Genomic DNA, 12,325 nt, shown 5'->3' with positions numbered 1-12,325 from the left:
CTGGGGGTTCCTAGTCTGTCTCATTTTATCTTCCTAAATCTTGATGAAATGGTAGTGTAGAAAATTCGGATACAAATATAATAAGATTTGGGAGAATTGAGAATTGTAACCATAAGAAGGAGATGTTCAGATTTTGATGGAGGGAAGTGTAAAGCATCTCATACCAGAGTTTTGGATAGCATAATCTTTCGTTGAGAGACTTTGAGCATATTGGGCATTGATTATTTGTTCTCTCTCAGTAAAAGTTTATATGTTTATCTAAAGAAATATAGTCATTTGGGCATCTTAGGCATTGATTATCACTTAATCCTTAGTACAAGTTTATCACTTCTAAAGTAATACAATTATCTGTTTATGTTACAAATTCATATGATGGTCAACTATTTAGCCCTTATGATTGATACAAGAGCACTATAACAACAGTCGCAACAAAAGAGAAGAACATATTATTGATCCATTATTTTAAGATCAAATCATATATTAACAACATTTTGGCATGGCTTCCTGGCAATTAAGCCCTAGTCGGACGAGGACCAGAAGGCAGAGAAGCATGCTATCATCTTCTACATAGTAGCAGTACTACTAAATAACTATACTCACTAACTTGCCAGTATGAGGACATGGAGGCATGGATAATCTCATAACTATACTCACCAGCTTATGGTACAAAACCAAAATCCTGTTTACCCAAAATGACATCATCAACCTTAATCCAATATGAACAGATAGTAACTGCAATCTGACAGAGATTTAGTACAACAAGCAGCTAGCGCAGCTCGCTGAATAATCATTATTAGCAAAGACTGATGTTTAAGTTCAGAAACTAAAGCACTATTTTCTTTTACCGTAAACAAAAGTTTTAGCTTTTCACACGCACACCCCCCCCCCCCCCCCCCCCAACCCACAAAACAAAAAAAAAAAAGAAAAAAAGAAGGAAGCCATTGGCACTGCTCATGCACTGCTCATCATGAGAAGACAAGGAAACTGAACGTAACTTGTTAAGATAAATAGACTTAGAATTACATTGCACTCGCTACATCACGTACTGATATAATTTCTACTTCTTTCCCTGAATTGTGAACGCTCTCTGCTTCCCTTGCATGCCCACCAGTTCATGCAAGTCTCTTTCCTTTGCACAAATTACCACTACACTGTGTAACTCTGCTGGATGGTGTTGATGTCGAGCCCCTTCAGCTTGACCACCGATTCCACATGACCCTTTAGAGTGTTAAGCTCTCTTAGCCTGCAAAAGATCACAAAAAATGGCAGAATTTAGTGTCTAGCAATTGCTGATCTTATTTAAGAGAAATGACAGGCTCTCGTGTGCCACTTTATGACGGTTTCAGCATTTGTTGATGCCCAAAGTAGAGATAAATTTCTTAGCGGGCACCGGGGTGTAAAACCCAATGAATCAAATTAATTAGACAAGCAATGTGGTGTAGGAGATTGTTGCAATGGATGTGTGATAAAATTAGGAAAAAGCAGAGTGAGGAACTCGCGAAAGTTGGTTGAAGGCAAAGTGGTAGAAAAGCAATAGCAACTGTGCAAAGACATGAATAACAAAAAATTTTAAGAAAGTTTAAAGAGGAGAGACACTCGAATAGGTGTTGAAGGATTTAAGAAGAGGAGAAGACCTAGATGTAACATGGTTAAATTTTGTAGAAGGATATAGCAAGTTTGCCATATCCCCAGAGGTATTCCTTAATAGGAACAACAGGCAAATAAGGATTCTCAAAGCGAACAAACACAAGGTTGAGATAGGGCTTGATAGCTACAACAGCCAGAAATGAAAGAAAACATTGGCAAAACCATCAAAATATTTGACTAGTGAGTGCATAAAACCTCCAGAGGAAATAACGAAAAGCATGGTGACTTCAGAGAGCAACCACTGCTTTTTGGACTTTTAAAACCACTTACTTTGCAATCTCTGCTCGCCGTTTGGCCTGCTCAGCAATTTCTGAGAGCTCATGATAGCTGCTCTTTTCACTGAAAAGAGTGCTAGTTTCCCGAGGTTGGAGTCCATGAAGCGTTCTCTGTGCCGTAGCCCATTGAGCTTCCCTCTCCTCTCTACCATAATCCTTCTTACTGGTGAAGGCAGTCTGTAGTCATAGAAGAGTAGATGATAAGCAAAAAAGATCAACAGCAAGCAACAAGGAAAATGGATGGCTGTCTGAAGAATCGACAAACTGAATAGGTAAAAAGACATTAAATAGGTGCCATACCTTCCTCTCTAGGAGATTATCCCAAGCCTTCCCACTTAGAATGTAGCGAATGGCAAATTTGAACCAGTCAAGTGGGACAAAGAAAACAATGCTGTAGAGCCAGATCACTCCAGCCCAGCCCCACCCGACACCTTTAATCCGTGCAAAACTCCAGTCGGCATAGACAGCAATGAGAGTTGCAACCTGCCAATAGGAATGTTGGTTCAGTCGTGGCAGTAGCACCAGATGCATGAGTACTTATTTTAATTGAGTAGGAGTAGACCTGTTTGCAGACATTTATGTTGTAAAAGTTTAATGGAGCATTAGCTCTGGTTATGTGGGACATGAGTGAATAGTGGAATGCAACTCCACAGAGAGAAAATGGCAAGAGTCAAGATGCAGAAAAGAGTAGAAGTATCAGCACTGCGACCACATATGAAGAGCAAGGACGGGGTTCTGGGGCCGCTTCTTATCAATGGTCAATGAGCATAGTACCCAAAGTCAAGTAAACAAACTAGCTTTGCAGATTGCAGGAAAGAGGACTTAAGGAGTAGAGGATTCTGATGGGCTGTTACACTTGACCATATCTTGTATGTTAAAGCTTTTTGAATGTTGGAAAGTGAAGACAGGTTTGTTGATGAGATTATTGATAAACATAAACCACTTGCTGATATTGATAATGAGACATTATTATAAAAAGATGAAGACTGATGGAAAATACGATACTAGGGGGGGGGGGACTTACAAGTTGAGCAATCATAAAAGCACTGACTAGAAGAAGTCCAGGGCGTTCGACAAAGCACCAACTGCGAGACCGGGTGACGAATATGAGAGCCTGACTCACAATACTGACTTGCAAATATAATGCAGCCATCATTTCATGGTCGTTGTGCCTCAATGATCGAACCTTGAATTTATCCTGCATCGAGGCATCATAATCAAATAAATCAATGTTATCTAGTAGATAATGGGGAAGCATCAGTCGTCATGCTCATCCAAAAGCAGTTCCAGATGTAGGAGAAGGGGATTGAAAATACTCACGGAAAAGAAGTCAGTCTCCTTCATAGCCCAGAAGAAGACGACAGTCATCAATGCCAAGTAAGTACCCAACACTACACCAGTAGCAAAAATCTCTCTCAACTTCCAGCTGTCTGGCAGCGGAGATGGCTTCACTCGATCTTTCGATATTGTCATGATCGTACCTGCACTCGAATTACCGCATAAGAAGGCAGTCTCTATTAGCTTAGAAGTTGAGGGAACATACAGAAAGAATAATTGAACTATTCAGTTAAGGGATTCACCGTCATTAAGGATGGCAATGATCAAAACCATGAAAGGCGAGAAGTCGAATTTCCATATCAGTGCAATAAGCATGAACCCAAGCTACAAAATTTTGGAAGAAGAGAGAAAAGTTCAGATCAGTATCCACAATTAGGATCTACGAGGAAAGAATCCAACAATTTGACCATCACACCAGAAACAAATTTGCAAAAGCATTTCGGAAATTCCATCTCTATTTGGTACTTACCACAATACGGATGGTGATTGAAACTGCGTAGATCTGCAAGCGACAGAGAAGAAAAGAAATATCAGCCATAACAAAGTGCAAAGAATGAAGATTTGGAAGATGAATACTGGCAGATAGAGCTCACAGTGTAGTTCTTCATTCTCTGGAAGATGGCTCTGCTGGTGAGAACAGCACTGATAATGACACTAAGCCCAGGTTCAGTGAGGACTATGTCTGAAGCACTTCTAGCAGCATCGGTGGCATCGGCGACGGCGATTCCTATATCTGCTTTCTTCAACGCCGGTGCATCATTCACACCATCTCCTGTCATTCCACATAAGTGCTTCCTTTCCTGCAACTTCTTCACGATTTCGTATTTATGCTCTGTTTCAGAGAGAGAGGACAAGGAAACAGCCCATTGTCATTACAATCGAAGTTTATGAAGTTCAGATTTATCAGCAGAGAATATGCAAATGAAGCGCACCAGGAAAAACTCCAGCAAACCCGTCAGCCTTCTCGATCAATTCATCTACTGGAAGTCCAGCAATAGAATCATCTTTGTGCTGACCAAGCAAGGAAGAGGATGGGTACATGTTTGTTCCCATTCCGAGCCTCCGGCCAGTCTCCTTAGCAATCGCAAGCTGATCGCCTGAAGGCAGAAAATTTTATTTAAGAACAGATGACAAGCTAAAGTTTACGATAAATCGATAACTCAATGATGGAAGGATTCAGCCCAATTACCCGTAATCATCTTCACATTCACACCAAGGTTGAGAGCCCTACGAATGGTCTCTGCACTATCATGCCTTGGAGGATCAAAGAGAGGCAACAATCCAATAAATTGCCATGGCCCCCCTGCACTCTCCTTGGTCTTCTCAGGAACTTCCTGCCACCGGAGCCAACAAGACCAGTAACGTTAAGGAATAAGGAATTCATTATGCCAATAAGAGTACCAATAGTGATTACAATCATAAACCTGTCTTGCAACAGCCAGTGACCGAAGCCCGCGTTCAGCAAATTTGTCGATCACGCTGTGAGCCCTTTTCCTGACATCCTCTCTGCAGCTGCAAAGGTCCATGATCTGTTTCCATGGACCAGTTAGAATTAGCGAGCCATAAACTATTGTGATCTATCCAAAGAGAAGTGAGGATCGAAAGGATGAACAAAACCAGCAAGCACTGTACCTGTTCAGGGGCCCCTTTACTCGCACGGTGCCAGCTGCCATCAGCATCGATGTAAGTAAGAGCAGTTCTCTTGTCCACAGGGTTGAAGGGAAGGAAATGCACCTCCCTGATGCCAGCTCTTGCCTGAGAGTCATACATTGGTATCTCAACTTAATAAAGAGCCAGAGGAAAAGAAGCTTCATACGTCGCCATGAATTCAAGAAATAATTTGTTTTTATGGTAGAAATGGATTTGAATGAGGGAGATATACCTCTTTAGGGTCAGCAAGCATGCCAACCATGGCGGCATCGATAGCATCCTGATTCTCTGTCCTGGAAGCCCTGGCTGCCAATAGGAGGACATGGTCTTTATCGACACCTTTGGTGAAGACCTCGACGAGGTTTTTGTCGACACTGAGCTTGTTGAGGGTGAGGGTGCCGGTTTTGTCGCTGCAGAGGACATCCATGCCGGCCATCTCTTCGATCGCGGTCATCCTCTTGGTGATGGCACCTTGCTGGGATAGCCTGTGAGACCCGATGGCCATGGTCACCGAGAGGACGGTCGGCATGGCGATCGGTATCCCTCCGATCAGGAGGACCAAGAGGTTGTCGATCCCGTCCCTGTACTTGCGGTGCTGGATCGGGAACATGACTATGATCTCGACAAAGATCCCGACGGCGATGGAGCAGATACAGAAGTTACCAATGGCTGTCAGGACCTTCTGGAAATGCCCGACTTGGTTGGTGCTGTCCACCAGATGGGCTGCCTTCCCGAAGAAGGTGTGAACCCCGGTGGCGATGACGACGGCCTCGATCTCACCTTGTTTGCAGGTTGAACCGGAGAACACCTCATCTCCCGGATTCTTGCTGACGGGGAGGGACTCGCCGGTGAGCGCGGACTGGTCGATCTTCAGAGGATCTCCCTCGAGAAGACGCGCGTCAGCCGGGATGATGTCTCCCAGTTTGATACTAATGATGTCTCCCGGAACCAGAATGGAAGCATCCTGCTCACTCCAGACGCCATCTCTGAGCACCTACAGACATCAAACCATGCAGAAGGACGATAAGAGAAGCAATTCATTCGACTGCAGGAAAGATACGAATTTTTACGAGATTCGAGAGCTTCTTCTCACCTTCGTTTTCGGAGCGAGGCCAGCCATGAGGGCGGCCGCTGCGTTGCCGGCGTTGTTCTCTTCGATGAAAGAGATAGTGGAGTTGATGACAAGCAGCGCAATGATTCCCACGAAGTCTTGCCAGTCTGGGGGCTTCCCGCCACCGTTTGCCAAGGCAATAGCCATGATCGCAGCCATCTCCATGACCCAGGAGAGGGGGTTCCACATAAATCCCAAGAACTTGAGAAATTTGCTTTCCTGTTGCAAAGCATCATTCTAAGCTTTTAGAAAACCACGCGCACACATCACAAAGAAGGAAGGTTAAGATTTTGGGACCTTCTTTTCTTCGAGCTTGTTGGGGCCGAAGATTTGGAGCCGGTTCTCTCCCTCCGACGCCGAGAGACCTTCCCGGGTACATTTCAGCTGTTCGAACACTTCCTCTACGGGAATCCGTTCCTGTGTAACATACCAAGAACGCACACAAAGTCAGTAGCCGTGAGCCATCTCCTACAACTGCTGCACCGAGGAGAGGTTCCAAATTTCAACGGTGTCGAAAGCCTCAGTAAAGTTATCCGAAAAAAATCTATGTAAGTTCCAGAAAAAAGTGCACAAAATGCGAACGAGGAAAAGAGAAGGTATGAACCAATGTCCTCGACTTCAGAATCACATAAAATTCAACGAACTTTGGAATCACGCCCCTCGTAGAAACTGGTCGTAGACGTCACTTGGCTGGCAAAAAAGTCAAGCCAAGCAGAGCTCAAGTTTTGCTTGTCTTGCTCTACCAATCGGTCCTTCAATGTTCCAAGTTTAAACTCAATTGGAGCCTCGCTACATGTAATCAAACTTGATTTGCTTTCTAGATGAATGAGATTAACAGAGAATGGTGGATAGAACCAGCAAGAGGGAACAAATATAAAAAGTTTTGTTACGCACAAATTATTACTTCTTTGGGATAGAAAACAGTAGGGACATCAAACTACACTCCTGAATCCAACCACCAGAATAATCTTTACATAATTAAAGCAACTCATAAGGAAGAAAGACTTGGTCCACCGGCCTACAAGGGCAATAATTACGTGGGAATGATCAAATTTTATATAAGAAAAAGGGCAGCCTTTCTAAATTTCAAGTTTGAATATTAGATATCGGGAACCCTATGCACCAAATCCTGATGGTGTGGCTTGCAAGTCAACGAACGTTGGGTGCAGAACAAACAAACAAAAAAAAAAAAATAATCCTGCAACTAACCCACAGCGCAAGACATCACATCAATCCTCCAATCACTATCTTCCGATTACCCTCAGTTCTTGTCTCACTTATTACCCTCCAAAAAAAGTTGGAAAAACCGCACCCCATCAGCACCACCACGTTTTTATTTCTTTACTGTTTTTTTTGGTTAATCTAAGAAAAAATAAGCGAAAAGAAAGGAAAGAAGTAGAACTGTAAAAGGATACGGAAGCTTTGATTTCTAGAAAACAAAACGCAAGATGGCAGTGAAAACAACCGTGATCGAAGCAGGAGTTGTATCGCATTTGACGCCGGCGGAAGCTTAGCTTTTTCCAGATTCGAGGCAGAGAGACAGGCATTAAAAAAAACCGTGCATGCGACCACTAAAAAGAAGATCCGTTAACGGATCCAGTACAACTAATTTTAAATATTCAATTTATTTATTTATTTGATAACTTACTTTCTTGAAATATAATATATTTATTTGTACCTACTTCTGTTTTGTTACACCGTAATGGCTAGCGAAAGGCTACCTGATTGTTTCGCTTTTATTCAAAAGCAAAAAAAAAAAATCTCAAAAGAAAAGGTTATATTAAGCTTCAATATAAGCTAGAGACACCAATTCCCTCTTCCTTCTTTCGGAACTTCATCCCATCATCCACATATAAAGTGATTTAGAAAAATAGAAAACGTCATCAAAAATCTAACTAAGCAAAAGCGGAAGAGTTAGAAACAAGAAGAGAAGGGAGGGGGAAAAAAAAGATATTAGTAGTTGAAGAAGCAGCGGCTCACCAGATCAACGGCCTCGTTCTTGATCTCATCGAGACTGATCGCGTTGTCCCCTCCCATCTTCTCCCCTCCAATCGAAATACCAGAAAAAAAGAACCCAGTAGTCCCGAGCTAAGCGACCGTTGCCCTCCTTTCCTCCTTTCTTCTGAAAGAAAGAAAGAGAAAGAAGGGGGAGAAAGACAGCAGCTCACGGTGCCCTCTGCTGCAACGCGCGCACCCAGCTTTATACCCTGAGAGCCCCACCCCCTACGCCAAACTCGGCGGGGCCCACCCCGGACGCCCGCGCCCGCGCCCGCGCCCGCCCACGAGCGGAGGCCCCCTCCGCTGTCCTTCGTTTACCAGCTGACGTGCCTTCAAGGGCGCTACGTGGCCCCCTCTTATTGGCCGACTCCAAAAGGCCAGCTAAATTCTTGGGCGGTTTTGACCTCGAAGCCCCGGGTCCCACTTTTACTTGCTGTCTCGGCGGCTCGGATCCCTGTGCCAATATTGGAGCGGTCCGGTCTGCCACGGACCGGGTTGCGGTTTATTTATTGTTCTCCTCCCGCCGAGGCCGCGGCACGGAGATCGGGAATGACGGTTTTTTTAATTTTTTAACTCAAATCATTATAAGAATTATAAGATCCTGGCCGTTGGATCAAGCACGTCAGTTACAAATAACCGGAGAACATGATGGGCAGGGATAATGCTGTCTCTGTAATCCTTAAATTATGATATAGTGGAATTAGGGGAAATAATATCAATTAGTTATAATAGTGTGAAGGGAAAGGTGATAGCTTCATAGATACCGCTGAAACGGTTTGGATTACCGAGGTCATATCCACATCGGAGTTCAATTAGAAAAGTGGGATTCGGATTCGAATCCAGTAAAACTCCGGAAATCCCAACTCGCATCCAAACTTGATTAAAAATCCAATTCGAGTTTGGATTCAATTTTTTTTAGATTAAATTTAGTACATCATTTGAATGGATCGTCTCAGTTAAGAATTAACAATTTTGGATTATAGTGACTTATGGTGGGTTACGATGGAAGATGTAGAAAATAAATTTGTGGACCAATTGCTAGATTCAACTTGACTTGACCGGCACAGAACCGAAACGATTAGCCAAGGGGTTTCTGTGTGTAGAGGGGATTTTTTTTCTCCTAGTAGAAATAAGAGAGTCAGGCTACTATGATTCTAAAGATTATAGCTAAGAGACAAAAATAGATGATTCATGATATAAAATTCTTTTCTTTTTTTCCCAACAATTAACATCATATCATATAATATGAAAGAAATAAAACAAATTTAGTTGACCGTCTTGCTCTTTAGAGTGGCTTTATGTCTTCAAATGACAATTGCACGTATGTCACAATAGAGAAAGATGAGTAGTTTGAATAGAAGTAGCAATATGATGAATAATAATTTTGACCTAACCAAAACAAAATTGAACGCTCAATCGATATCATTTTTGTAGGGACTCTCGCGATAATCAACTTTATAAAAGAATGCTGTGATATTTAAAACATATGCTCTAATTTGTCCGTCCGATCAAAAAAATAAATTTTAAAAAAAACATAGGCCCTAATGTAATATATTATGCAAAGTTTTCTTCCTTGATTTTTTTTACTCATTCCAACAATTTAAGCTATAATACAATAGTGGCATATCAAGATTAACTATAATTAACGAAAAGTATGCATGTCTTTATGTTACTCGCTTTGGTTAGACCGGTGAAGTAAGTCATCTCTAACAGAAGTGGCCTGCATTGCTTCCTACGATACTATGAAAAGAAGGTAATTTTACATCAAGAAGGATAAGTTTTATGTATAGAACCTCCATCACTTTCAGGTTTCATAAAAATTATATATATATATATATATATATATATATATATATATATATATATATATATATATATATATATATATATATATATATATATATATATATATATATAATATGACTACTCTCTACATTTTAAGTCATCAAAAGCTCGATCAGAAGTTTCTAAAAAGTATAACTTTTTAATACATATAAAGTGGTAAAAAATACAGACTTGTAATTTTATTCACACCGGGTGCATATCGTCATCTATAAAAGCTAACCAATAATGAAAGTGTGTATGTTACATTAAAAATCAATGACGCGAACCTGCAAAACTAGTTTCAAACATTCTTTTGGGAAGAAAAGATTGGCTCATTTGGCATTTGTATTTGTCATTCTTGCACAGCAGCTAGACTAACTCATGGGCAGCTTATCTCTAATTGGATTTCCTTTTCCAACTGGATTTTATTCCAAAGATGTGATCTTAGAGCTCGTAAGGATTAGAACATCCTCGCTCATCTAAAGAAGATCCCTTCACTGCTAAGCGTCTATGACGCGCTCCCAGAACTGCGCCAAGCATTGATCGAGCGGGGTGGAATTTGTTGACTGGTTTTCTTTTACCTTTTCTTCAAAGATGTCATCTTTTCGAATTTGTAGATCATTCAACTAACTTTTCCCTTGAGAAAAGAAAGTTTTGATTAAATTTTACCCCAAAAAAAAAGAGTTATTAAATAGGTTTAGGATATCAAAGTCTGCATATGAAAGGAATGCCTCCCCTTATTTATCTTCCCAAATCACTGAATTGGTAAAAATCTGTCCAACTTCCCAATCCCACATCATATATTTTCAAAAAGAAAAAATTACTTGGACTAACAGAGTAAGTTCACGCATATCAATCCATCCAAATCAAGTTAAAGTTTAATAAGTCTGCTTCCAGGCGGAATGCAATGTCTTTTCGTGGAAACATGGAATTGCGAAGTCCTCACACAACGGCCCACATTTTTGGGACCTTTTATGACTGGTTACTCTCTTCCAACCTCTAACCGAGGTAGTTACTTTTCAGAAAATTCTAATGATATAGAAGAATATTTATGTTTCATTCATTTGAAGGTGAAAAAAAAAGATAAAACTAATTATTGATCAAAATAAGAGTTTGAAATTTAATGTAATTAACTTCATTTGTTTTTGTTAATCTAAGAAAAAATAGGATAGATTAAGATGGAACGCAAAAAGAATTGATTATCATTTTTTTTCACTTTTACCTTTTTAAATTTTTGAGAAGAAACCAAGCTGTTCTTGGCTCAATTGATGCACTCGGGCCAAGTCCAATTTTATGACAATTATATTAATCTTAACTCAAGTCTATGGTATGTGTCAATATTTTATAAAAAGAATTATATTAATCTTAACTCAATTATATTAATCTTAACTCAAGTCTATGGTATGTGACAATTATATTAATCTTAACTCAAGTCTATGGTATGTGTCAATATTTTATAAAAACTGATTTAGCTCGAAACGACCCGAGAGTCTTTGTGAAAGGGAGATGCAACTAGCTTTGTGACCAACAGTGGTCAAAATAAGGCAATTTCCTTCGCAGCTCGAAGAAACTTTTCCCAAACGCCAACCTACTCTCCTCGGCCAGCCGTCTCCTGCTCACCTCAGCCGCTTGCCCAAAAGTCTTCTTTCTTACGTGTGCAGGGTCCGTTATTCACCATGGCTGTCCCTGTTTCGACTACTCTTTGGGCTCTCGAGCTTCCAAATTATGAGCAGTATTTTTTTTTATACAACGGTGGTTCACACATTATGGATGTGAATGCGGCTAACAAAATCAGAAAATAAAATACTACGTAATGGCTCTGGCACAAATCTACCGTCCATCCAGACAAGACCATCGGAGTAGTGGGCCGCATAGAAGACCACCTAGTCAGCCATCCCATTGATCTCTCTGAACACGTGTGAAGCTTGATGGGAGTTGAGCATTGTTTTGAAGGGCAAACAAGCTGGCTTCAAAATTATGAGACAAGGATGCAACAAGATGTTGATTTCCATGGAATCATTCCACGATCCAAACGGGGCGTTAGATATTATGCGGTCTTGCTGTTGGATCCATCGACCTACTGCGATGCCGTGCACCACTAAAACGATGGACCTTGCTTAGCTGGAGAGAAGAAGCCTGTCGAAAGCTACATTAGCAGCAGTTTCTGAAGGTAGATATCCAATATCAGTATTATACTGTATGATGTCTCTGTTAGTACATAGAAATAATGCTATAAAAAGACATTAAGAGAGAACATATTGTGATGGTTGGAGCATGAGTGATTGATCAAGTTATCCTCGGAAGATCCATAAGACATTTTTGTCAACAAACTTTCGTGTCATTTATATCATCGAGGTGCTTTGGTGCATGGAAATCACGATGTTTGTCGTATTTTCTATCTCATTCTTTAATTTTTATGATTCCGTGATGGCTCAATTGTATTGAAGTAACTCTCTAACTATAGAAAAAAAAGACGTGTTTT

The 12,325-nt window shown here is 40.9% G+C and overlaps 1 protein-coding gene across 1 annotated transcript; it reads right to left on the bottom strand.

Annotated features, from left to right (window-relative positions):
• Positions 1–980: 980 nt before the first annotated feature.
• On the bottom strand, positions 981–8,209 carry LOC103718041 (plasma membrane ATPase-like). The gene is made up of 16 exons (XM_008806683.6): positions 8,002–8,209; positions 6,319–6,438; positions 6,004–6,240; positions 5,143–5,904; positions 4,893–5,015; positions 4,685–4,789; positions 4,450–4,594; positions 4,193–4,357; positions 3,854–4,092; positions 3,730–3,762; positions 3,503–3,584; positions 3,243–3,403; positions 2,947–3,120; positions 2,223–2,405; positions 1,918–2,099; positions 981–1,243 (listed from the first exon to the last, which is right to left on the bottom strand). Exons 1-16 carry the CDS (start codon positions 8,056–8,058, stop codon positions 1,147–1,149), a joined length of 2,865 nt encoding a protein of 954 aa, XP_008804905.1. The 5' UTR covers positions 8,059–8,209; the 3' UTR covers positions 981–1,146.
• Between the last annotated feature and the right edge of the window lie 4,116 nt (positions 8,210–12,325).

The sequence above is a fragment of the Phoenix dactylifera genome, chromosome 2, assembly GCF_051530095.1.
Source record: "Phoenix dactylifera cultivar Ajwa chromosome 2, Ajwa_hap1_PhDact_Kaust_v1.1, whole genome shotgun sequence".
NCBI classification, from domain to species: Eukaryota; Viridiplantae; Streptophyta; class Magnoliopsida; order Arecales; family Arecaceae; genus Phoenix; species Phoenix dactylifera.
Note: the sequence above shows the minus strand (reverse complement) of the source record. Positions and strands in the feature narration are given on the sequence as shown.